The 26,893-nt window shown below is 48.5% G+C and overlaps 2 protein-coding genes and 1 long non-coding RNA gene across 4 annotated transcripts; 2 read left to right on the top strand and 1 right to left on the bottom strand.

The window, feature by feature from the left end:
* The first annotated feature begins 3,837 nt into the window (after positions 1–3,837).
* LOC135809455 (uncharacterized) lies at positions 3,838–19,662 on the top strand. The gene is made up of 3 exons (XR_010552199.1): positions 3,838–3,922; positions 10,584–10,682; positions 18,466–19,662. It is a non-coding gene; the product is annotated as an uncharacterized LOC135809455 (long non-coding RNA).
* On the bottom strand, positions 4,222–16,599 carry LOC135809452 (mucin-5AC-like). 2 transcript variants are annotated; one of them, XM_065322803.1, is made up of 19 exons: positions 16,282–16,599; positions 15,351–15,695; positions 14,444–14,641; positions 13,874–14,025; positions 13,180–13,318; positions 12,720–12,956; positions 12,205–12,388; positions 11,891–11,933; positions 11,280–11,715; positions 10,462–10,566; positions 10,079–10,183; positions 9,833–9,895; positions 9,227–9,306; positions 8,920–8,976; positions 7,847–8,006; positions 6,909–7,142; positions 5,916–6,024; positions 5,525–5,697; positions 4,222–5,240 (listed from the first exon to the last, which is right to left on the bottom strand). In XM_065322803.1, the coding sequence occupies exons 1-19, from the start codon at positions 16,342–16,344 to the stop codon at positions 5,106–5,108; spliced, it is 3,018 nt and encodes a 1,005-aa protein (XP_065178875.1). In that variant the 5' UTR covers positions 16,345–16,599; the 3' UTR covers positions 4,222–5,105. The 2 variants fall into 2 exon arrangements, with proteins under 2 accessions (XP_065178875.1, XP_065178877.1); XM_065322805.1 differs by having other exon boundaries at positions 14,444–14,638.
* Positions 19,663–19,707: 45 nt separating the features above from the next.
* Positions 19,708–26,763, top strand: LOC135809454 (serine/arginine repetitive matrix protein 2-like). The gene is made up of 3 exons (XM_065322808.1): positions 19,708–20,331; positions 22,581–24,922; positions 26,191–26,763. Exons 2-3 carry the CDS (start codon positions 23,255–23,257, stop codon positions 26,518–26,520), a joined length of 1,998 nt encoding a protein of 665 aa, XP_065178880.1. The 5' UTR covers positions 19,708–20,331; positions 22,581–23,254; the 3' UTR covers positions 26,521–26,763.
* The last annotated feature ends 130 nt before the right edge of the window (positions 26,764–26,893 follow it).

The raw sequence follows: 26,893 nt of genomic DNA, 5'->3' as shown, positions 1-26,893 counted from the left end.
CCTTTCCAAATTATTATTATTATTATTATTTAAAGAACTTTTCCTCTCCTCTCCTCCATGCGCTCTGACCATCTGACCATCTCCACCAAATATCATCCTATTCAATATCACCTTCTCTGATGAGCCTTATGAAGGCGAAACAGCTGTCAGGAGGAATTTCAGTATCTACCTGCAACCCTTCAGTCCTTGGTTGGTGTGTGTAATGGCTACTGAGGGTAGCATTGAGTCGGCTGTGAGAGCGCATGGAGGAGAGGAGAGGAAAAGTTCTTTACATTTTATTGGCCGAATAGTACCGTTCACCATTTGAAATAATAATAATAATTATTATTATTATTAAGTAGTGGTTGCGACTTCGGCGATGATTTGTCAGAAAGGTTTGCTCCCCACACCGGAGCTCGCGCTATTCCGCCGATTTTACTTGACACTTGACTGACTCACGACTGCCATCCAGAGCACACGAGAAGCCCATCGAACCTTCGACTCGGCAAACCTGTAAGAAAGCACCACTCCCTGCTCAATACACAGTGTTTCGGGGAATTCACCCCTCATCAGTTGAGCTTGAGTAGGCTGAGGAAGATTGTGCCTGAAGAGCACCACTTATATAGTGCTGTCCAGGCACAAACATCACCAGGGATACAAACTTACAGAGACGCTCCGCTTCCAGCGCGACAAACACCTCGTGAACACCAGATAGCAGCGTGAGTCAGTGTCGCTCCTGGACGGTGAGACACCGTCACCGTCCAGGAGCGACACTGACTCACGCTGCTATCTGGTGTTCACGAGGTGTTTGTCGCGCTGGAAGCGGAGCGTCTCTGTAAGTTTGTATCCCTGGTGATGTTTGTGCCTGGACAGCACTATATAAGTGGTGCTCTTCAGGCACAATCTTCCTCAGCCTACTCAAGCTCAACTGATGAGGGGTGAATTCCCCGAAACACTGTGTATTGAGCAGGGAGTGGTGCTTTCTTACAGGTTTGCCGAGTCGAAGGTTCGATGGGCTTCTCGTGTGCTCTGGATGGCAGTCGTGAGTCAGTCAAGTGTCAAGTAAAATCGGCGGAATAGCGCGAGCTCCGGTGTGGGGAGCAAACCTTTCTAATTATTATTATTATGTAAAGAACTTTATTGAAAATCCATGGAACATGATTATTATTATCATCATTATTATAATAGAATCAAAACTCACGATGGAATCAAACTCACGATGGAATCAAACTCATGATGGAAACTACATTGCCGCTCTCCGGTCCTCTTTCATCCCGTTCTCCCCTCTTTTTTTTGGGGGGATTCTTTGTACTTCGTCTTTCTTGTTTTTCTTGTTCTTTTGTTTTTTGTAGGACAGATTTTTGGTGTACTGATTTCGGTTGTTGTTGTGTCTGACTCTATTCCCAATATCTAATTCTGTGGTTGGTTTTCCAACTCATTGGGTTACCCCAGGAGGACTTAGCGTCACGTAGTGGCGGGAATGCGGGCCTCCACAGAAACAGCATCCACATCCGCCGCCAGACCAGGTGCACGGAATGCACGGCGACTCCCACGAACCATCAGGACGGAGTCGCGGACAAGGCTGAAAGCCAGGTCCGTCCGCAGCTTTCCCATCACGAGGGGATAAGGCTGCGAGAGCTTGGTGGAGAGCTTCGTTCCGAGCAGCTTCAGGAACCGGGTGGCCTCTTTCGCCAGGGCACCAGCAGAAGACAGGACGATCGGGGTGAACGACGCGTGCTCAACTTCCCGGATTCGGGCACCGTATGCCGACTGCTTCTGACGCTCGTGCCATTGGAACACCTCAGCCAGCGGGCGACATCAGTACGACTGTGCGTTGGGATAGAACACCCTTACATCAAAAAATGCATCAGTCTGTACCGACCAAAACCCCCTGGCCTTGATGTCCGGTCTGGCGTCGTCCGCAGTGAGCAGGGCAGGACCATGGTCAAACGTGCGGACCGTCGGTAGAGGTTGCAGCGGTGGCTCCAGCTGCACATCCTCAGACACTTGAGAGAGAAGTTGGCCCAGGTAGTTGCGGACATGGTTGTGCCGGTGGATGGGATAGCCGCCCAACTTGCAGATCATTGCGTGGTCGATGGTGAACGGCCGGCCGCATGGACACTCGGTAGGTGAATCGTGGATGGTGAGGCCATACCGAATGCATAGGGCATCAACGAAGGACCGCCGGTCGAGGGAGTATCCATGCTCGCGAACAGGAAGACAGGTCAGCCATGCACCTGTTCCCTTGGCCTGGAGGTGCTCCAGAAGCATTGGTGGTAGGGCCTCTGGACCAGCTGTCTGCAGGACGGTCTTGGTAGTCACAGACTGGGCTTGCTTGGCAGCAGCTTTGGCGGCGCAAATGGCCGCTGGGTCTACGCTGTAGAGGGAGGACTGGTCCGCGATAAGTTGCTGGAGACTGCTCGTGATGGACAGAGATGCTGTCCGCTGTTGCGGGGCAGCCCCAACTGGATTGAGCACTGCAAGGCCACCATTATTATTATTATTATTATTATTATTTTAATAACGAAGGTACGTGTTGGGTCGTAAGTATCCACGCAAACACACATCCAGTCAAAATAAGGCACTTGTCAAAGTATCCGAACGTTTTCGGTCCCTTCTCATCAAGGATTATACAGGGAATGGCTCAAGTTGGAAAGACTAAAACTTATATAGCGTAAAGATATGAGATAACAACACTCGTGACAAGGTGGAAAATTATCAAGTTCAGCACGACACAAAACTCGAAGGAAATAATAATAGTGACAAGAACATAGTGAGCAAATTAAGTTACATTGTTAACACCTCGACGAGGAGTAACACCAAACAATTGTAGCGACAACACATTTTCTTTCTGTACGCAAAGCTCAGGATCTAACTTACGGATATACAAAGCTTCTAACACAGCCAGATGCAACGCACATCTACCACGTGACAATATTGAGAACACATTATCACTGTACAACTCACGACAATTGGTACGGGCTGACAGATGTTGCTTGATGGACGAAGTGCGATTCTTAGCTCCGTTGGGTGTTGTCTCCTCCAATGTCCCGTCATCTCGCCTCTTCGCGGCATCACCACTATCCGTCTCTTTGCTTTTCCGCGGCCTTCCACGTTTTCTGACACTAGCCGTTGTGTGCGCGATGCCCAGTGTCCTTTCAGCTACGTCTCCTCCATTACGGATTTCTATTGATCTTCTTACTCCAACTTGTCCGGTGTTCGATATAGAAGTTCGTTTTCGCGGTCTACCACGTTTTCGAATATTGACTGTTGTTGTCACTTCCGTTGTCGTTGTACGTGCGTCCTCACCAGTCCGTATTTTTACTTGGCTTCGCGTAACCCTTCCCGACGCAGGCAGATCCTTTGTCAATTTCGGTGGTTTACGTGTCGGTCTTTCACCATCTTTCACGCTGTTCTCAGCTGGACCCTGTACGCACGCGGAGGAGGACGGGCATGCAGTCACATCTTCACAGGAAGAGGAAGATCCACCGATGGACTGGACAGCACATTTTGGAGGACGACCACGGCGAGGACGACACTCACGCGCATCAACCTTATCTATTTCTTCCAATGCCGACAATGTGAAGATCGGTATGTAGGTAGAACCCTTCAGCACCTGGGCGCGCGCATTCGTCAACATGTGCCGTTAAGTTTTGTTCCGCTTGATGCGCGTGAGTGTCGTCCTCGCCGTGGTCGTCCTCCAAAATGTGCTGTCCAGTCCATCGGTGGATCTTCCTCTTCCTGTGAAGATGTGACTGCATGCTGAGCCCATACTACTTGCAAACAGTGAATTCGCAACACGGGGATGATGGTGTCTTGTACGGGCCCTGGAGTCTCATGACCCCCGGATTGGTAGCTTGCTCCCACCACTCTACCGCATGCTAACAAGCACTTTGAAGTACTAACAACCGCGCGAATCGTGTGCAAACACGCAGCTTTTCATGTAAGTGTATTGATGATGCCAACCTGTTGTGTGACAGTGTAGATCTACATGAAGTGTACATCCGGGAGTAGTAAAATACTGGTATTTTACCACTGCCTGGTGTACATGTATTTTGAAAATGGCACATTTGCATATTCAAATCTGGACTTCACGGGTTGAAGAAAATCAGGCCGCCTGTCACATACTGCAGCGGTGATTTTTTTTCTATCCAAAACTCTTGCAAGTGTTTTTAAAAAGTTTCCGGGAAAAGAGCAATAGGAGTCAGGTTGCCTATTAAACTATACTGCATGTCAACAAAGTGGAGGATTCAAAGCATTATGACTTGAAGATAAATTTGAAATATGTGCAATATACAAGAAGAAAAAAAAGGGTGAGATACTTCCTATCATGTACACCGTGGGCAAAGGGAAACGAAAATATACACTAAGTTATATACATGTCTAGCCTGCTGGAAATAGAAATGATTACTTGTGTACGTGTGTGTGTACTGACAAAATAAAGAAACAGCAAGCAATCTAACTTACTGCCAGCAGCGACGACACAATCAGTATAAAATTATCAAGGAGCCCGGCGCCCATTGCCAGCGGGCGTCACAAACCTACAGACCATACTCGTACAAGCAAGTGCGAATGAATACGTACATGTACATGGACATGTAGCTATTGATCAATCAGTTAGTCACCATGCTGTTGGACGTCATCTAGTTTTAGTGGTGAGTTTTTGCCAGTGGTCATTTCTTACAGAAGTGAAGAAGCCTCGGTACGTGTTAATCCATTGATACAAGTACAGCGTGGAATATTTGATCACACATTTTGGCTGGGGAGTGAAGAAGAAAATTTCTTCTTCACTACCCAGCCTTCGTTGGGAGGAAGGGGAAAGCAGTCTGCTGGGGAAGGGGATAAGCGTTCGTTGGAGGAAGGAGAAAACAGCTCATTGGACGAAGGTGCTGACAGAACTGTGGGTTGATGGCAAAGTACTGACACGGAATCTGGCAAAGGACAGTCAGGCAGCAATGCACAACATTCGTTGAGACCAGATTGGTGGTGTTATCAGGAATGCATCTACTAAACAAGACCGTCGGGGTGAATAAGTTAGTCGAGTGTTCCCTGGCCATCACTGCCCAGATAGGCTGTCTTCGATACGTTGCAATGGGTCCAGCAGCTCCTTCATGTTGCTGTGGCCATCACTGCCCAGGTAGGCTGTCTTCGATACGTTGCAATGAGTCCAGCAGCTCCTTCATGTTGCTGTGGCCATCATCGCCCAGCATCTCCAGAGAGCGGTTCAAATACTTGCAGCCAAACATCAGCCACAGAACCATCTGGACAAAGCAGAGAATTTCAGAAAAGAAGCATGGCGAGTAAATGTAAGCTGCAAAGCGATAAGATCCTGGCACACTGTCCACGAATTATGCATGCAGGGTCCGAAAGTCACCGACAAACCAAAGCCACTCAAAAAGAAAGTGAAATGAAGTCCGGCAACAGAAAACAACCCAAGGCAGACAGGCGTAATTGTGTTCGCCGCGTTGACCAACACAGCAAAGCTAAACAGCTTGTGTGTCCTGGAGACCACACGCTGGCGGTACAGTGCTGCAGGAGAACATACCTCGCGTGGTGTAGTCTCAGCCGAGGAGGACGCCGCACTGCTGCCATTGCTTCCATTGTCATTGCTAGCACCAGTGACCCGGGTGACTTTCATGATGTGCTGCAGAACGCTGGCACAGCTCCTGTAGATTGCCTCGCTTACATCAGCAGTGCCGCTGAAGTGCTGCAGGACGCCTGGGCACAACGAGAAGAGAACCCAACATCCATGCATGGTACAACTGTCCAATGCAGTGTGCTTGTGTATGTGTGTGCGTGTGTGTGTATGTAAAGAAGTCCCAAAAAGGGGAAAAAAACGCTCGAACAGAACTGCAAAGGAAGAAACACGGTCCTAAAGCATGTATACTGGTAGGTACGTACAATAGATTCACGACAGCACAAACACTTAGATGTACCTTTCTGTGCCAGGGCTCTCCAAGGAAGGCTCGAGTCCTGGGACTTCCGTGCTAAGTTCTTCAGCAGGCCCAGTGTCTTGAGGACGCCATCGAAATGTGCGGTAACCTCCTGCAGTAGGCACAGGAGGGGGGGGGGGGGGGGGGGGAGAGGTACATAGATGGTGAGAGCTTGAGAGGTAATCACTAGTGGTGAAACGAATGTCAAAACCTAGTAACCGAATATTCTTTGGCTTATCGAACGAACGTACGAATATTCTTTAATTTCTTTTGGTAACAGAGATGCCATCACATGCCCTCCTCTCAGTCATTTGATGGATATTGTCATTATTATTAGGTACGACAAACAGTAGTGCCACATAAAATGCACTGCCACATAAGACTACTTCGAAGTTCATACATGTTATGTGCAACATTGGCAGTCCAGTATGCACATACATGTGCAAACATGGAGTACAAAGTCACAGGCAGGCTGTACGCACTGCACTGTATTGTGTTCGGCGTGCTTGTATATACATGCACTGCATTCGAAGTGACGTAACGAATACTCGATGTGACTTAAAGAATATTCGAATGTGACAAACCGAACGAATGTTCGAATATTCGTTTCACCACTAGTAATCACGGCAGTCTCATACATGGTAGCCACTTGCTGCTACATGTACTACGAGTACACAACATATGGCATTAAGTACCGTCAGAATGCCCTACCTTGATTTACAGCCAAGGTAAGGAAAGATCGTATGGCTGGGCGAACTGAACAGATGTCAGGTCATGCTGTATAAGAAGATGAGGGTAATAGGGTCACACCTGGATCCGGATCCTACACCAGCTCATTGTTCTTGTGTGCAGCTCACTACAGCTTGAAATGAAGGTGAAAAATGAGTACGGATTGACTGCACACCTTGCACTGCTTGTACGGTGTGCGTGCGCACGTGTGTGTGTGTGGGGGGGGTATGGGTGTGCATGTGTGTACCGCCAGTAGCAGCAGCTTACCTGCTTGGGGTGAGTGTGCACGACAGCAAGGTACTGCGCGTTGGCCATCTCCACGTAGCGTTGCGTGCACAGGATGCCCGCAGACTTGGTGGCGGCGAACAGCGATGAGATGCGCTCGCATTCGTCGTCGTAGACCGTTGTGTCCTGGCCGTTGCCGTGCGGGAAGGCCGGTTCCTTGACCAGCTCCAGTGACATGATCAAATACTCTATGCATTCCTGAAGCATGCTAGTCAGCTGCAGTCAGAAAAAATGAAAGCAAAACGCGCGCCGTTTTCCAGCGGCCACCACCAGCCGAGGCCAGGATTTATGATGTGCTAGCACGTAGACTGAGATGGTAGTAGTGGGTGTCACTGGTACAGCTACAACATGATGGAGCACAACTCCAAGCACTACTGTAAATATACAAATTTTCGGCAGCTATTTAATCTCGGCTATATTCGGCCCCGACCCAAAACGCCTAAATTAAAACGCCGATGAAATGTTCACAACATCTGTCGCACTATACCATGCCCTCTACCCCACGCCGAAAATAAATCGCCGCCGAAATGTCAAAAATCGTGAAGTGCCGAAATTTTGCAGCGCCGAAATTTTGTATATTTACAGTACTTAGTACTTTAGAAAAGTCACTCTCATGACTACATTACGTCAGGACCCTACACTGTAACACAGAACAACAAGGTACAGGTGACTACCCTAGTACGGGACCTGCTGCAGGGACCTACGCAGAACCCACTTTTAAAATTCGAACCGGAATACATGTTGTACACAGGAAAAAGTTGACAGGAGATTCAAATCGTTTGGGAAACATCCCCTGTTCCCCAAACCGCCAAACTGGCTCTGTAAAACTTCTGAAGTCAAGGCACACCGGCTTCAAAGACGAGAACTGTAGCAGCAGTAGGTTTGCAAAGGCAACGCAAGCAGCAGCACACAAACAGTACCTGCTTAGCCTGACGGTGGCTGCGTGTGATACTCTTGCCATGCAGCTGTGCCGTCTCTTCAGACACGCGGTGCGACATCTGCAGCATCAACTCCGCCAGGTAGCACCGCGCCTGATTGAGCAGTGACCCATCGACTGGCAATGACAACGCTTTCCAAGACCTGTGCCACACCAATACGCACACAAACTGGAACTAAGAAGTGGGAACAAAGGGCATACACATACAGAACAGGTGAGGGTGCTGGGACACGTAGCAACAGCAATCTCTTATAGGGCTTGAAAGTGATGCCGTCAAAAACGGCCAGGGAGTAGTAAGTTGACATCAGATTTCTATTTTGGATCCACCAAGGTGTGACTTTGCTATTGCCGCCGTATGTGGGTGCATAGCAACCCACTCATGTCGTATGCAGGGGTGACTTTTACTTCGCCACCAGTTGTAACCCCGCCCTCAGTAGCCAAATCAGTCAGTTTCACTGGCTACATCACCTTGCTGTGAGTAAGACGGCTTGAAATGTGCTTTGATCCATACAAAAACTGGATCCAAGAGGATCCAGTTTTTGAATTTTTGAAATTGTTGCTATGCTGTGACGTAGCACTTTCAAGCCCTATTGGCCCTGAACCATTGCGAGAAAACAGATTTGAAATACCACCACCACCAACACCAACACCAACAACAACAACACCAACACACAGGGATGCATAGCAATACAGAAGGCAGCCCTGCTCACTGTCGCATTATCGACTGCTCATCACTACCATTGAAGCAATCATAAGTAGTCACAAGCGTTCACCAGGGTCAGATCATATAGCGATGTACAGGTCCACTGAAAACAAATGTAATCGCGTACATGTGACATCAAAAGATGATAGTCACTCTTTAGATAGTCACTTTAAAGAGTGACGAATTCTTGACTACAATTGTACTCAACCGTTTCTGTGACAATCCATGTGCTAGTACACCATCGACTTGTAGATTACATAGCACTTTGCAGACAGCTGCGCATGGCTATGTACAGCACACACACACACACACACACACACACACACACACACACACACACACACACTACTTACCGGGCGCTTGAGAGCAGTGTTCCACTCCAGTGACGATGCCACTTCAAGAACAAGTCCCTACACGCAGCATTCACGCACAGGCAAAGAAGGACGTCTTTGAACCAAGGGCTCCATTTTTCCAGCAAAGGAACATTGTTATGCAAAAGAAAGAACGCAGTTGATATGATATTAAACATGCACAAGTAGTTGAAACAGTCGGAGTAGGAATGTAATGTAGCCGAGATGCTAGGCGCAATATTCAGCGGGCGTGCCTGGAGACATGGCGACGAGGTACAGCAGCAATTGCAGGCAGCTAGCAAAACCCTACCGTAATCTGGAGACTTCCAGGTGGAATTCCGCCTGCGGTGCGTCAGGCATTGCCGTCACTTCAGACATGCTATGAGTGACCTAAAGTAGATGAGAAACAGCCAAGCAAGAACATGACAAACAATTCGAGTAGCGGCATTGCTGAAGGTCATAGTGTGTGTTAGCAAACAACTAGACAGTACGGACAGTAAAGGTACACATGCCTTGCACGTATGGATAAAAGCATGCACAGTATGATGGGAAACTAGAGATGCGATTTCACCAGCTACAAGTGTGGTAGAACAGGCACTTCTCTAGTCTCACGACCCGAGAGAACACATTTGCTGCAATGTACACATCAGTAAGCAGACTCGACCCCCTCCCCCCCCCCCCCCCCCCCCCCCCCGCCCCCAAACACACACTCGCATCTGTATGTTCGAATTCAATGTTTCGAGTCCATTAACATGTACGCACATGTATTTTACTGCGTCTTTGAAATAACTGGCTGTGAGAGAACTCCAAACACACTGTACACACTAGCCAAGTTGAGGTAAGCACACACACACACGCACACACACATCTGTGAGCTAGCGATGAGACTCTGCAGAGCAACCAGCCCACCACCTACCTTGATGTATTCTTCCATGGTGTCCAGCTTGGGCTCGAGAACTTTCCATTCTGGTATGGTCTCCTGCAGCAGGGACAAACAATTAGCAATGAGCTAAGATGGAGCCATTGGAATCCCGAACTAGCTCTTGCAGAGTCTGTCAGATATCTTGCTACCTGCGTCTGAATCCGAATGCTGCAGCTTACAATGCCCAGGTCAAAGTGAAGAAAAGCAGAACAGCGGCCAGTCACTGGCATGGCAACGTACCTTCATCTCCTTTATGCCACCAGGCCACCAGCATGTAGCAGCGGCCAAGCTCTCCACGCACTGAATGATCTCATTCATCTCCGAAGGCAGCCGCATGGACAATGCCTGAAAACCGTAGCAGACACAGCAAACACCAAAGGGCAAATTAAATGTCAACTAACGTGTTACTTGCGCTCTTGCCCGGCAAATGCACAGGAAAAACCCCCAAAGAGAAACCCCCTAAAACAAGCGCTACATGTATTGCTGGTATCCACATCCAAGTCAATAATCACACGTAGAAGGATGCCACCACACGATGCTAAAGCAAGACAAGCACAAACGCCTCTCAACGAGACTTGTCATGTGAACTACATATACGTGCAGAGAGAGAGAGAGAGACCAACCTGAATTTGTTGAAGTGCCACAGTGCGCTGGGTCTCAGCCAGTGCCAAGAACTCTTCCATGGTGATCTTGCGGTACTTGGATTGAATGGCAGCCCATTGTGTTATCTGTATGCATGTTACAGATCACGGGAGTAGACGGAGGAGCGATTCACCACTCGGCACAGAACAACAAACTGCGAAGCAAGACACCCGTTGGAGAGAATTGGCCGGACAGACGCATGGTAATGGCTGGAGTAATGTTTCTAACTTTACGTGGAGTGTTGATACACGAGGGAGTTCTGATTGTATGCGAGGGAACCAGCCTCTCAGGCTAGACACAGCACAGCCATGCCCAGCGGTGGTATCGGGCTGGTTCTGGTATAGGCACATAGCCCTGCACAGGGGCTATCATTCAGAGGGGCTTCTAGTCAAGTGAGTACGGTGACCCATTCAAGCTGCACACTCTGGGTTGTACCCCTTCACCTTTTTTTGTATGAATTATGTAATTTATGAGTTTTGAAGTCTGAAGAAAATGTCGAACGGTCGCCGTTGGGATGACGACTACCCCATAGCTTAGTGGTAGACACCCCTGTCATGCTTCTATTTAGACTTCTAAACATCTTTACACTAATCTTTACCTTCCATAAAGGCGAGGAGGGGTTTTGCCTTTTTGGGACGGCATTATCTCATTCAACTGTGCATTCCGTGAAAAACGGGTGCCAGGCTAAAACTAAAAAAAAGGATATTGTCAATCCTGTTTGGGGGCAGGGCCATGCACCCATACCAAGACCGGCTCGATACATACCGCTAGTACTCGCAGCAAGAAAAGTACTGCGTACCTTTGGATCGATTTCCACCTTCTCATTCTTTGTCGACTTGTCGGTGACGGACTTGGCCGACTCGACTGCCTGACGCATGCGATTGCGCAGTCGCTCCTGCATGCCAGAGAGGACTCGATCGGCTCGACTTTGCTGAACAACACGCGGCGCATCGGCTTTAGTCAGTACTTTTGGAACAGGCGGTGGCGGCGGAGGTGGACCACTGGTCGTTGACTCGGTGTTAGATACGGTCGTTTCTGTTGGCAGCGGTGGTGGGAGTGGTGGTGCAGGGGGAGGCGGCACTGCAGCTAACCCTGCACCTGTGCTGTCGTTACTGGAGCTAGCCGAAATGTCGGCATCGCGGCTTTCATCAACGGCATTGAGTTTGGGCACACTGTGTTTAGCCTCAGTACACTGCTTCGGTCGTGTGGCAGTACGAACAGGCATTGCTGTGCTCCTGGAAAAAAAAGAAAAGAAGAAAAAGGCCAAGAAAACAGTCAATATTTGATCGCTGAGTACTGCACTCGAATACTAACCATTGGCATGGCACGGCTTGTGGTCAGTGTACCAGTGAATTGCAAACAGCAGTTTGAAACAGTCCAATGGTCGGTGCGATAGGGTAACTAACTTACGGAACTTTCATCTTGAGGAGAGGATCAATGTCGATGCCAACAGCTGTACAGGATGACAAAGAGTGTTCTTGGGTAAGAAGCAAGTGGGCATCAACACAAGGATACGAGCACAGCAGAACAACACAATTCCAGACAACCAGCTTTCCAAGGCATTGCAGTAACATGAACACACACGTGCACACACACACACGTGCACACACACACACGCACACAGACAGACACACACGTGCACACACACACGCACACACGTGCACACAGGCCAACAGACAGGCAAAGCCCCACCAGAACACCGGCAGCAAGCACCTCAAGCTTACGTGTAGGCGAGCGGCTAGGCACATCAATTCGCGATGACACGTTGCGTGCAGAGCGAGAGCGAGACACACGAACCGCGCCATTGCGACTGGATGGCCTGGATGAAGATCTGAAACTTCTGTTGAGTGCTTCTGAATGTCGATTGACACAATTGCCATCGCCGGGCGTTTGGTCTGCTTCAGTTCTCTGTCAAGCACGGGGCACAATAGAAATGGCCGAATAAACTTGACACAGACACATGCTCCCAATCTTCTAGTATAGTGCTGGTATGATAAAGGCACAGGAGCAGGGGAAGAAAACTCTCAAACCCCACACCCACCGATCAGGATTGTGTCGCCAACCGATGGTCTTTGTTGCGAACATGGTCCAGTGCCGTGTAAGGCGGATACGATGTGTTTGAGTGTAGTGCATTGTATAATGAAGGTTCAGTTGGACATAGGTAGAGTGCCAAGTTTCCATTGCTATTCATCCAATGTGCAATACGGTAACGTAGACTCCTAGTCTGAAGACAACTTACTCGGAGGCTGGTGGGTTCCTCTCGGAACAGTGGTGAGCAGAGCGGAGACGGTGCGCAGAGGTGGACGGGTGTGCGCAGGCGGCCACCGTCGGAGGCGCGGGTCGAGCGGGCAGGTATGTGCTTGAGCGGAACGGGGCATTGGCGAGTGGGCGCGCTGTGCTGGCGACCGGAGGAGCGTGGCGAGCCGAACGCACTGGCCACCTTTGTGCTCAGAGGCGACCGGCGGAATGTGAACACCTGGGAATGGCCACACAACAACACACATCACAATTGAGTGAGCAAGCACGGGCGGCAGATTGGTCGTTATGGAAGTTATCACCCGGGCAACCATACTAGCAAGTGTACATCATCATGCACATGCCCGAGCAATGGCTAAGGTCAGGGTAACGTTGTCAACATGTTGAATATCCATGATCTTGGAGCATGCACACACGCACACACACGCGCTTGCTGTACTTACACTGAGCTCCTGCGCCGTGGCAACAGGACTGGTTGCCCCCGTCATCTGGCCGCCAGTTGACGCTGCTGCACTCTGGTCAGGCGGTGCTACCTGAGAGGATCGTGAGAACATGGACTGCTTCCTGGTTACGCGTCGACGGCTGTGGAACATGCACACACACACACACACACACACACACACACACACGAGCAGTGGTCAGGAAAGAGGGAAGAAAGAATGATCCGAGGTAAGAACATCAGTACACTAACGCTGGAGAATCCCCATGGCATTAGTGCGCATTTTCAAACCAGTAGCATCTGATGTCACAGATGTGGACGGCACACAAGTAACAAAGACTCAAAGAGCCTCTACAAAGCACCAAAGGTTGGGCAGAAGGGCCAGTTTGTTGTTGATATTTTCTGGCATCCACGTCAGCAGCCATCGGAAGTTTTCAGTTGACAACAGCAGCAGTAGTAACAGTCCCCACAACAACACTCAGGAAGGTCGTGTCTTATTGCTGATAGTCGACTTGAACCTATTCTGGAGCAAGCTTCGGGTCCACATGACTTTAACCACGTACGGCGTCAAGCATCACAACACTGTGTGGAACCGCATAGTCCCAAGCACTAACAGAGCCATTTGTGAATGTTTACTACAGACTATTAAAGTACGGGAGAAAAAAAACTCCTATACTATAGAGAGTTTCACTGCATACGTTTTCCTAGCGTCGGGGTCAAGATTCTTGGCTTCCTTGATCTTCGATGGCTCGATGTTTTGGGTTCTTGTGTTGGACTGAGTGCGGCGTAGAGGCTGTTGAGTTCTGTCAGCTGCACGCAGCGGCATGCCACTCTCCGCTGGACAGCGTCGCTGCAGTAAATACAACACGATTGAACCGATAACACTACAGCTAAGTAAATTTGCTGGTAAATCATCTCTCAAGAAACGCATTTGGATGGACACACCTGGGATGAGGTGCCAACAACAGAATGACAGTCAGGGACTCGCTTCATATTATGTACAGCGATATTGTTGTGTACATCTCTCTTTCCAAAATTGACACACCCAAGCTTATGCAGGCACATGTGCATCCAGGCATGCACCCGCACAGAGTAACGCCGTTAGTCGCCAGGAGTTCCTCCAGTCCAACCCATTGGCAATGAAAAGTAGTCCCAACACGTCGCCGACTGCACGGTAAGGGGTAAGTTTTTTTAATAGGGCCCACAATACTAGGTGACCGTATTTAAACAAAAAACACCACCCCGATACTAGCCAGCACATGCCGTACCTTGGCTGGGGATTGGAACGCGCCCTCATTTTCCGCATCTGCATCATCGTCGAATAGAATGGAGTCAACGGCCGTCTTCATCATGGCCACCACGCTGTCCCACATGGTGCGCAGGGTTTGCCCGTCGCCAGCACTGGACGAGTTGCTGCTGCTGCTGGCACTGCGGCTACCTACTTTACGCCGTCGACGACCCTGCTGCTGCATGGCAAAAAGAAAGAAAGAAAATGGTGGTGCACATTCACAAAGGAAAGCATGGTGCACATTAACTAACAGTCCGTACTATAATTATGCACTGGTACTGTCTCCTGGGCAGGCTGCCTGCTGTCGTATATCCTGAGGACACACACTGATGCAGGGTATAGACATAGACCTAAACATATTTAATATGTGTACAACTTCTACGGGATACGGATAATGATATGATTATGATACCGCAGTGTCGTGTATAGAAGCCTGCTTTGAATACAGGTCTGATTTTCAAGATGGATCTTCGGCACATAGACCTGGTTTCAGTGTTGACATACATAGAATATACCTGGTTTGAATACACGCCTGGCTTGCATAGAAACCTAGCACTGATATCGGCCTTCACAGGAATTAGCCCAGCTTTTATACGCGACGGTACATCAATCACTGAGTGATTACTCATATGTATAAGGCCGTACTTGGATCAGTGGCTGAGCCGTATAACATCGAGTTTGCAGAGAAAGCATGCAGACACTAGCCAGGACAGGTCAGTGTTGTAGGATGCTCACAGGTGCATATCTGCTCATGACCACGTCATACACATTACATCACACTGTATGCACATTACATCATAATGTAGAGTAGGGAACACGCCATCAAAGGAAACGATTGATGAGTGTACTATTTGTAGTCAAAGACGATCACCATGCCATACCATTACCTGGCCATGTGGACTGGATGCTGGTACTTCAACTACACCGTGAGGTGCTTGCACAGATTTCTGTCTGGAAGCAGTGGACACCGGCTGGGTAGTGTTGACGGTGTTGCTAGCAAACGAGCGCTTGCGCTTCAGACGCGGAGACTCCGCGGTTTGACCCGCCGCCGCGCCGGAGCTGTCCGATGGGAATATCTGCTTGCGGACCGAGGCGGAGGCAACATTCTCCTTGCCCTTGCCACTGCCGGCCACAGCAGACTGGCGACGTTTCTGTCGAGTTGTAAGGTATTCTCCAAACGTCCAGGACTTTGGCGATGGTGTCGCCACACTCTTCGCCACTGTTGGACTTTGCTGTACAAAATCGAATCAAGACAAGATACGTACATGTATGCATGTATAAGTTACAAGGGATAGCGCCACTGAAAGAGGATGAAAGGTGATTCAACCGGTAATGGAAAGAAAAGTGGCCGAAGGAAACAACACGAAAATAAACACTGCATACAAAGCCCCATTTTACTTCCTTTGAAGTGCTGCAGTGCTGATAGCAGTGAAATATAAATATGGCCCATGAATATATTAAGTGCTGGGGCCATAAAGCGAACACGTTGTGTCAATGTGTGTTTTTATTTTTAGAAGTTGCGTTTTGGACAGGTCGATAAACGTGAATTTGTTTGATGTATCTTGAACATCATTTTCAAACTACTATCATCATGCCCACCTTCAGTTTGAAACGAAATGTGATTGTAAAAGAAACTGAATTGTATCCACCTTCGCTGTGAAGTTTGTAATGCTATTAATTAATTTGTCAGTTGTACAAGTAGTTAGTTCTACATTTTTAAAGTTTTGAACGGAATCTTGCGGACAAGATAAACAGGATCAAAGAGCTCGTCAAGCAGAACAGGGCATCTTTTTTTGGAGATCGGGGTCAGTGACATACCTTCAGCTTTTCTTTTTCTCTTATCTCTCCAACCAGTGGAAAATCCATTGCTCCACCGTCCATCAGGTTTCGCTGGATAATTTGATGGCAGCTAAAGAAATATTGACTCCAATTAAAACTTGCACAGCGGACAAGGACACCAACTAAGTTACTTCAAGCGATACTGAATCTATTGGTTTAGATCGGGAGACACTCTCCAAACACCTATCCGTCACGATCACCAGCTAAAAGAGTACGAAACAGGCCACGATCGCGCACAACCTTCGCCGTCTTCAGCCGATCGGGCACCGTTGTGGTGGTTGTTCGTGAGAACACTTTTGTCTTTGAAGCGTTGTCTTCGTGATGTGTTTTGAATTTCGCGGGTGACACGATGGGCCATGCGGCCCGGCGCCCTGCGCTTAGTCAGTTACCGGTAGCCGCTAGCGCTGTTGTGTGCATGGCATGATACAACGCAACGGTCGGTAAATCTACCAGGTGATATCGACCAGGGAGTCGTAAAATACCGGTATCTTACGACTCCCTGGGCGATAGCACCTGTGTCTGTGACAACAGGACCATGGCCTGCAGCCTTGCCCTGGCCTGGCCTGGCTTTGGTGGCCAGACTGGAGTGTAGTACCGTAGTAGTAGTAGTAGTAGTAGTAGTAGTAGTAGTAGTAGTAGTAGTAGTACTCAGTAGTAGTAGTACTAGTAGTAGTAGTAGTAGTAGTAGTTATTTATTATTTTGATAGGGAAGGCCCTACAGACGTTGCCGTCTTGTTACAGGGAACCCTAAGTGCTCTTTACAGAGCGAAACAAAAACGGATAGATGCTCAACCTGACGACACGAGACAGGCAGAGAATTCAACCTATCAGCAGAGTGGGGTTGATTCAGCCAAGGCCAGACCACTGGCTTCTGCTTGTGGAACTGCTCAATTCCGTTAATCGTTTTTCTTTGTAATTTTCCACTCATTTTTGCTTTTTTTTAAATTGTTGTTGTTGTTGTTGTTTTATTTTACTTCATGAGATTTACAGGCAAGGATGCCTTCTCACCGGCCAGGGGCCAGTTCCTAGAAATGATGAATTAATATTTGCTTTGTTTTCCTAGCTTACTATTGCCGTGGCTGGCTCAACGCCCTGCCAAGTTGTCTCAGGGGATTCTGTCCCTGCATTAGCTATGCTTGTCACATGCTATGAGATTGTGTCTAATAATAATAAAGTGAACACTGGCACCAAAATTAATAATAGTTCTACTACTAGTACTTGAAGTAGTAATACTTATAATTATTATATTCAACGCAATATAAGTAAAGCAAGTTCCGCATTCAAAACACACACCATTCGCAACACAGGTTAGATTTCCTCAGTGAACATTTTCGTTGCCATCTCTTCAGAAGGAATTTACTGGCAAAGGAAATTCAACGAGTAATACAATATAAATACTCAAAATGCCGTGAGGTGAAATGATACATGTATCGAAACCGGGACTCAAGCACACTTTGATACGGAATCTCCGGACTGATACATGATAGCTAGTTTGACCTTGTAACCATGGTAACAGATTACGTCTCATCGTTGATGCTCACTCAGAGTGACTGGCCACTGAACCGATTGCAGTACAGTACATAACCATGGTAACAAGTATAGCCAAAGCATCTAGCCGGCAAAAGTACACGATTGCATGCATCAATAATCCCTGCGTACATGTACATGCATACGTACGCGGCCCTGAGGAGGAGGGAGGGACAGTTTACGGTGACGCCCTGAATGCTACTAGTTCCAACTTACCGGTACTTGACAAATACCATCCGGCGGCACCCGAATTGGCCCAGGCCGGCTTCACACCTGATATGAAGATGGGCCGGCAGTCGAGGGGGACATACATGTACATAATGTGACGAGTGGGTTGCATTAAAAACTCCCATAGACGATAGTAACTGCTATACACTGAGTAACTTACTTGCAGATGCTACAGTACAGAGCTGGAAAAGGAGTTCGGGTGTGCATGTGCTCGGGAAGCCTGCATGTGTGGACCCTGGTGGTACACTCGTGCACGGCAGCTGTGTCAACTGCCATGCATTGGCATTCAGCAATCAGCATCAAGTTCCCTGAATATGGTCATGATCAGAAGTTGGGACACAGCCAAATTTGTAAATACTAATTACTACTATGTGTGCTTGTCCTGTGACTGTGTTAATGTGCCCTCAGCCGCTATGCTGTTGAGATTCTGATCATGGCCGAGCACCACCTGCGAAGTTTGCCGAGGTGAGCAGTTGGAGTATCTGGAGTGATCGGTCCGCTGATCCGATTGTTGTGGCTGTGACCGGGTAAGGATGTGAGCAGCTGCCAGGAAGAAGCCATTCCACCGCGTCTGCATGGCCAGACAGCCACGACGTTCAGCTGATGTGTTTATGGTACTGTTAACCAGGCTTGAAACCATACTGATGACGACTAGACAGTGGCAATTTAAAAATTATTTGTGGTGCAGCCGGTTGAGATCATGGTAAGCAATGCCAGTCGGCATAGCACTCTCCTTTTAGAGAGTGTCAGCCATGCCGCACACATGATGGAAGACCACGTTCATGCCTTCAGTCCGAGCAGGGCATGCCTTCAGTGAAACTGTGCAATGTTCTCCGAATAGTAGAAACGGAATACTTTGTCTTGGTCTTCGCACTCGGTAGTATCTAGAATATGGGCCGGCCGCAGCCCTGGTGCCTCAAGTTTTCATGAAAGGCCCCAAAATACTTTTTTTGGACCAAAAGAGCTTTACGAAAATGCTCCAAGTTTCGCATTTTCCACACTTTAATATTGGAAACCAGAATATAACGCGTACAAATAAAAGAAGGAGCCAGAGGATTCCATAGCGGATACATGTAAGTCAGTGTATTCTGTCGGCGTGCTGCAAGATATACGGAAATGGCCAAACGAAACATGTCCAAACTGGGGCATGAAGTCATAGATGCTTCCACAACTGGTAGTCGCAGTTCCCACGCCGATGATGTCGGAAGATGCAACCACGTCAAGTCATGTCCTCGCTATATCAAAGTACATGTAGCAAGACTTCTACTTGAAGTCTACAGCTAGAGCATGTAGACTAATATGCCAACCACTCAACTCTACTTTGCATCCAAACAGCAGTTCGAAAAATGCAAGCAATTCCCCAAAATAGCCAAACATGGTTAAATAGCTTAGAAGGCTTTTTCTTATGAGTCCCTAAAATTATGTCAATTTCCAACATTTGGTTGAATCGGTCTCTTATCTATATATATATAAAGTAGCATTTGAAAAAGAAAAGGAAAATCAACCAATAGTTCGGCCCAGTGAGCCATCATCAAGAACCAAACTGCTGCCATTGGCGTAAATGGCTGAAAAGGTTTTCCCTTTTAAAAGTTAAAATATTCTAAAAAGAAAGAAATAACAGACGAGCACGTATTGGGGGGGGGTCCTAGGTCCTGGCCCTTGTGATACTTCCTTCCTGGAAATGTGACCATTTGCTCAGCTGTGACTGTCAAGAGCGAATGGTCACCCGGCAAAGGCCGTACTGCAAACAAAAACACTGATCAAAACGCTGTCACGTTACCCCTGTGAGTAGCACGCTGTGCTGTGATGGTGTGTGGCCTGAGGACGAGGGGAAACAACTGACACAGTCTTTTCCAATTTTATGTCCGTAGCAAACCGTGCTTGAACCGATCACGCCATAATCCATGACAGGGCGAACGTGCCAGCAGTAACACTTCCTGATCAGAATATACTCCAAACTGAATCATGTCACATGTCAGTACTGAAATTTTGTTGGCCAGCTTCACGATACAAGGACTATTGCTGGGATCGCTGCGGTGACAAGTAGCAAGTTGCTGAGCATAATGACAGCCGGCTGCGGGGAGGGTGAACAAGTTTCCCTGGCGGCGGCATACCAATTTGCCTGGCCATGCCCAGTGGCCCAGATGGCACTGACGCCATGCACTGCTCCATCTCTGGCTCTGCATCCTCGTGAGGATCAAAAGGCCAATGTGCGCTTGCCAATGATTCACTGTTCTGAATGTCTACTGGGAGGAAGGTCACGCCAAGCTCACCGTAAGTACAATCTTGCTGTGTTGTGCTGCAAGTAGTTATCACACTCCTAGTGTTCAGCAGCATTTGTGAACTTGATCTAGTGTGATGCCAGGGAAAAAACCCCAACCCTCTCTCACAAGTCACAACCCAGGGGCGTACGCAGGATCCAGAATGAGGGGGGTGCTCCACTTGAACCCTTTCCCAAAGAACCGAATAATGCATTATTCCCCTGCATGTGATGCATGGCCTATGGATGGTTGATATCTTGATTTTAGTGCGCTATTTACCATGATTTACCAAACCGAGGGAAAATGTAGGACCTGTTCTGCAGGATTGAGCAACCATGAGGCCTTGAAGTACCCGATCCCAAACATACCCCTCTGTTAGGAGGACACCCTGTACTTCCTCTGTAAGGGTGTGTTCTTAAATCCTCTCGGGAAAAGTTGGAGACTCTCCAAAAAGTTCGAGAGCTGTTCTTATATCCTCTCCGACTTTTAGGAGGCTCTCCAAAGCTCTCCAAGCTCTCCAAACTTCAGAGGTGGCTGAAACTTGGAGATTCCCGCGGTTTGGGATCAGCGCATACAAGTATGCGAACTACGGCTAAAAGGCACGTGTTGATCATGAGTGTACGCATTTCCCTTTTCGCATACGCACATATGCATACTACATTCATAACTCAAGATCGCGGCCCCTTTGGCGCTTCATATTGCTTGACATGTGCAAAATATCTCCGAATTCTTCGAGACCCGTTCTTGAATTATACCAGTTTCTTCGACTTCTCTTTTCTTCTTCTCCTAGAAGCTAGAGAATATAAGAACGCACCCTAAGCTAAATCCAAGAGTACACTACTCTTGCTAGATCATATAACGAAAACATTTTCAATTTGACTTGTGCACTTTGAAGTACTAGTAACAACAAACTTACAATACTTCACATATTTGAATGGGCAAGAAGGCAAAACGACCATTACAACTTCTGGCAAAAGTAAATTAGCTCCCAGGAACTTATATACTCTTGTTTCTTGGTATGGAGAAATAGAATCAGGTAATAGAGGAAGCCAGTACAATGGATGGTGGTAGCTTTACAAACAAGACAGTATTAGTTCACTTTCGCGAACAATCGTTTTCGCGGTCGGGTTGTCGGAACAGCTGATCCGGGAGTGGTCCCGGATAATCGGAATAAAAAAAGTCGAGGCTCTGACAATATCAAGAGTACAATCATGGCGTCATGTACTCTTGACAATAAGGATAACCCTCTGTCCTGGCACATGAAAGTACATGCAACACGGTGAACTATGATCAACTAGTAACTGATGACAGCAAGTGGAAAGCAAAAAAATCAGTAAGAAAAATCTGATAATTGTGCCACCAAAATCGCGTTCAAAAGTCTGGTTTACGAACATTAACATTTCTTCTTTCAGAGTTTGGGCACAATACAGTTTTCTACTCAAGTAAATATCAAATTCAATCACATCTCAATGAATAGCCTCGTTCAAGACCTTTCCAATGGGCCGTCATTTGCGTAAATCGGACCATCGGTCGCAACGTTATGGTTCTTTTAGTGGCATGGGTACATCAAGTTGGCCTATGTCGAAAAATTTGAGGGGGGGGGGGGTGCTTGAGCACCTAAAACAACCCCCCCCCCCCGGGTACGCCACTGCAACCATTCAGACTTCTGGAGAGTGAGAAGGTTCTTCTTCTTCAACGTCCCGTGGGAGATGAAGAATGCATAATCCTGACTGCGTAAACCTGTTTGGCCAAATACAGTACTTGTAGAAAGTTTGTTAGAAACTGCAAAAAGGTTCATGCCACTGTACTTAGTAGCATCAATCAGAGTTTTAGACTGCTATACTTTTGTCGAAAGCCTCTTGTACGGGCAAGAACAAAGTAATACAGCTAGCGTGTGTTGAAGAAGAAAATGAGCGGAAACGTACTATGCTGTGAAACACGCATGAGGCATGATCAGGGCAAATGACAGCTGAAAAGAAAACAAACACACACACACACACACACACACACACACCCACACACCCACACACCCACACACAACAACAACAAGTGCCATACGCATGAATGTTAACGGCCAACGCCAAGGCCGACACCATCGCAAATTGCCAGCCCACCGAGACGACGACGTGAACCCCGGAGATATTAGACTACTATACTTATTAACGATGGTGTGAAGATGCAACTACATGTTCATGTATACATGATGTATACTGAATATGCTCCTTGTCACAATTGTCATGTGTTTCTTTTGTGTGTGTGCAGATGCTGAGCCAGGGCGGGTTGGGTACACTGGTGCCATTGCTGGCCATTGCCGCTCAAGTTGGACTGGCTAGAAGCGGTGTTCTCTATGACCCAGTACCGGTGGGACTGACAGCAGCAACAGCAACAGCAGCAGCAGTGATATCAGCAAGCATTGGGACGGGAACGGCAGAAGGCGCCTCCGGAGATTTGGGAGGTGTCGTCGCCCTGTCACAGTCCCAGCTCATCACGTCGGCTGAAGATCACAATGCCGCAGTGCTCCAACTATCCACCCCGGTGCAGCAGGCAGTGAGTAAAGATTTAGCGTTGGTGCATCAGGACACTTCCTTGGCTGACGAGACATCCCCGCTGTTACATCCGGACTGGCAGGTTGTACACAGCCAACTCACATCCAGAAATGCCCGCCAAGCTAGCGATGAGAGTGCTTTGCAGCACGTTTCAGAAAGATCCCCACGATACCGAAGAAGACGGCGATCTGCACATACTCGACGCAGGAGATCAAGTTATCAATCAAGGACGCGTACCCGAGGCAGGCGGTCAAGATATCGAGTGAGGACACGTACCCGACGCAGGAGGTTAAGGAGTCGATCGGGGGTACGTACCCGACGCAGGAAGTCAAGGAGTCGATTGGGGTTCGTACCAGACGCAGGTGGTCAAGGAGTCGATCGGGGGTTCGTATGCGACGCAGGAGGCCAAGATATCGAGTGAGGACACGTACCCGACGCAGGAGGTTAAGGAGTCGATCGGGGGTACGTACCCGACGCAGGAAGTCAAGGAGTCGATTGGGGGTACGTACCAGACGCAGGTGGTCAAGGAGTCAATCGGGGGTTCGTACGCGACGCAGGAGGCCAAGATATCGAGTGAGGACACGTACCCGACGCAGGAGGTCAAGGAGTAGATCGGGGGTACGTACCCAACGCAGGAGGTCAACGAGTCGATCGGGGGTACGTACCCACCGCAGGAGGTCAAGGAGTCGATCGGAGGTACGTACCCGACGCAGGTCAAGATATCCGAGTCGGAGTCATGGAAAAGGTCGCAACAGACGGTGGCTGAGACGGAGCCGTGGAAAAGGTCGCAGCAGACAGTGGCTGAAACGGAGTCGTGGAAAAAGTCGCAACAGACAGTGGCCGAGACGGAGCAGCGGAAAAAGTCGCAAGAGACAGTGGCCGAGACGGAGCAGTGGAAAAAGTCGTAACTCATTCAAGCAGTGGCTGAGACGGAGTCGTGGAAAAGGTCGCACCATGTACAGGCGATGGCTGAAACGGATTGGTGGAAAGGGTAAGAACATGTACAGGCGATGGCTGAGCTGGAGACGTGGAGGAGATCGGAACAAAAAGCAGCCAGGAAGGAGTCACCCACGAAAGAAGCCGGATGGCACGCTGAAACTGGACCGTAAAAAGGATAGAAAAGATAGTCGGAAAGTCAGCAACAGAGAGAAGAATAAGCCTAGTAAAAAATTGGACGCGAAGGAAAAGCCAAAACGAGGGCAAAATCAAGAGAAAGGGAGAAAGCCAGATTATGGGTCTAATGTGGACCCTGATCGTAGACCTACCCCAGGGCCTGATCCTGGACCTGCCCCAGGGCCTGATCCTAAACCTTCCCCAGGGCCTGATTCTGGACCTGCCCCAGGACCTGATCCTGGACCTGGACCTGCCCCAGGGCCTGAATCACCTCCGCCACCACCAGGCCCCGAAATCCAACCGCCACCATCACCAGGCCCCAAATTTGAACCACCACCACCAGAACCACATTTTGACCCATCACCATCACAGCCAGATTTTGACCCACCACCACCAGACCCAGAATCTGACCCACAACCACCAGACCCAGAATTTGACCCACCACCATCACAACCACCACCACCATCACGACCACCACCAGCATCACCTGGCCCCGAATTCCAACCGCCATCACCAGAACCACCAGGCCCAAAAGCCAGACCTTTGCCACAACCTTGTCCAGGAGTCATGTCACCATCACCGGGCCCGGAAATCAGGTCAACGTCAGTACCTAATCACCCTGGATCCTTGCAGCCATCAGGGCCTCACATTGGTAACTCTACACAGGAAGCAACAACTAATACTTCAAATTCCAGCAGCCTCAGTGGAAACAGCAGCGGCCCTGGGTTGACCGAGGACGTGGCACCAACAGTGGCTCTTCCAGCTCAGCTTTTCAAGCTAAATGCGACTCCAAGACAAGCCGGAAGATATTCCACAAGTCGTAAACGGCGAATGTCAACAGGCCGGAGGGGATTGGATCTGGTGAAGCACTTTGAAGGTCTCCGCCTGAAGGCATACCTGGACGTAGCTGGTCATCCCACCATTGGATATGGTCACACAAGAAATGTGAGTCTCACTGATGCATTCAGGTTCTATATACTGATACTTATTAAAAGACACTTTGCAAGTCATGGATGAAAGTTGTACTCAATTAGCAAGTGCCACCATTTGCCTATTCATAGCCGTCCTGTACCCATCATGTATATTGATTCTCACGTGCATGTCCTTGCCTTTGCCAGTGAGGCACTGCAAGCACTGCCAGTTTCCATTGGAATGAGTGTGCGTCTTGTTCAGTGCTGTAACACTGAGAGCTAGGAAGTGCAATATACAGCCAGTCCAGAACGTAGCACTCCTCTGCAAATTTTGAACAAATATGCGGCGTATGGTTTCAACCAGGCCGCGTGACTCTGTGAGGTAAAGTTTCATATCAGAGTGATGCGTCTAGCACAATTGCTAGCACTGTATTTTATTCCTAGTGTCACACTTCTGAAGGACGCCTCATGCAGCTATTGTTTTTGTGAATTTAGTATTCCATTTGCCACACTCCGAAGCACAGCGATAACATGACCATACCGGTATTCACCACAAGCATACCGCCGGGTTTGGCCAGTTACCAGAGATATGTGTGTGCACTCTGTCTGTCTGTCTGTCTGTCTGTCTGTCTGTCTGTCTGTCTGTCTGTCTGTCTGTCTGTCTGTCTGTCTGTCTGTCTGTCTGTCTGTCTGTCTGTCTGTCTGTCTGTCTGTCTGTCTGTCTGTCTGTCTGTCTGTCTGTCTGTCTGTCTGTCTGTCTGTCTGTCTGTCTGTCTGTCTGTCTGTCTGTCTGTCTGTCTGTCTGTCTGTCTGTCTGTCTGTCTGTCTGTCTGTCTGTCTGTCTGTCTGTCTGTCTGTCTGTCTGTCTGTCTGTCTGTCTGTCTGTCTGTCTGTCTGTCTGTCTGTCTGTCTGTCTGTCTGTCTGTCTGTCTGTCTGTCTGTCTGTCTGTCTGTCTGTCTGTCTGTCTGTCTGTCTGTCTGTCTGTCTGTCTGTCTGTCTGTCTGTCTGTCTGTCTGTCTGTCTGTCTGTCTGTCTGTCTGTCTGTCTGTCTGTCTGTCTGTCTGTCTGTCTGTCTGTCTGTCTGTCTGTCTGTCTGTCTGTCTGTCTGTCTGTCTGTCTGTCTGTCTGTCTGTCTGTCTGTCTGTCTGTCTGTCTGTCTGTCTGTCTGTCTGTCTGTCTGTCTGTCTGTCTGTCTGTCTGTCTGTCTGTCTGTCTGTCTGTCTGTCTGTCTGTCTGTCTGTCTGTCTGTCTGTCTGTCTGTCTGTCTGTCTGTCTGTCTCTCCCTCTCTCTTCTGTGGTAGGTCCGAATGGGGCAGACGATAACTGAGCAGCAAGCTGACAAGTTTCTGCGAGGTGACCTGAGGGCTGCCGAGAATGCAGTCAACAGGTATGTCCGCTATCGGCTGAACCAGAATCAGTTTGATGCTCTGGTGTCATTCACCTACAACCTGGGTGCAGGTACCCTGCAGCGAAGTGAACTGCTGGACAAGCTAAATGCTGGTCGAACATGGCAAGTTCCTGGAGAGATGAGTGAGTACAACAAGGCAAGAGTGGGTGGAAAGCTCAAGGCGCTGAGGGGATTGATCAGACGGCGGGCGGCAGAATGTGCTCTATGGAACAGGCCGGTGTGAACTTGGCCTGCATGCATCTGATGCAGTGATGGCACTGAATGTTCCAATTATACAGTATGCACATTTGCTTGTGCTATCACCTGATTCTCAGCAGAAATATTGGGCAGAAAATTTTATTTGTTTTACACAGCATTTCTTCGTTTTCTATAATATGTATGGTGCATAAACAAGAATTTCATGCTTTACTTGCTGCGGCAAGCAGCACAGCACTTTCTACCAAAGTTTCCCAACACAGATCTAAAATCTGCATTATGATGTTGTATGCAGTGCGTTTGCTTTTCCGTTGCAGCACGGGCATGGGTAAAAGTTTCCACGTTGCCGGTCTGATCGAGTTATGCTAGCATGTTATTCAGTGGAGCATTGGATGTATATT

The sequence above is a fragment of the Sycon ciliatum genome, chromosome 2, assembly GCF_964019385.1.
Source record: "Sycon ciliatum chromosome 2, ocSycCili1.1, whole genome shotgun sequence".
NCBI classification, from domain to species: domain Eukaryota; kingdom Metazoa; phylum Porifera; class Calcarea; order Leucosolenida; family Sycettidae; genus Sycon; species Sycon ciliatum.
Note: the sequence above shows the minus strand (reverse complement) of the source record. Positions and strands in the feature narration are given on the sequence as shown.

What these genes read in the sequence shown, in the direction of transcription:
- LOC135809454 (XM_065322808.1), top strand. Translation starts at nt 23,255, where the DNA reads ATGCGACGCAGGAGGCCAAGATATCGAGTGAGGACACGTACCCGACGC. An exon ending in GATATGGTCACACAAGAAAT is followed by an intron (nt 24,923 to 26,190) that starts GTGAGTCTCACT and finishes CTTCTGTGGTAG; the next exon opens with GTCCGAATGGGGCAGACGAT.
- LOC135809452 (XM_065322803.1), bottom strand. Translation starts at nt 16,344, where the DNA reads ATGGACGGTGGAGCAATGGATTTTCCACTGGTTGGAGAGATAAGAGAA. An exon ending in CGTTCCAATCCCCAGCCAAG is followed by an intron (nt 14,026 to 14,443) that starts GTACGGCATGTG and finishes TATTTACTGCAG; the next exon opens with CGACGCTGTCCAGCGGAGAG. An exon ending in TGGCACTTCAACAAATTCAG is followed by an intron (nt 10,184 to 10,461) that starts GTTGGTCTCTCT and finishes TACGGTTTTCAG; the next exon opens with GCATTGTCCATGCGGCTGCC.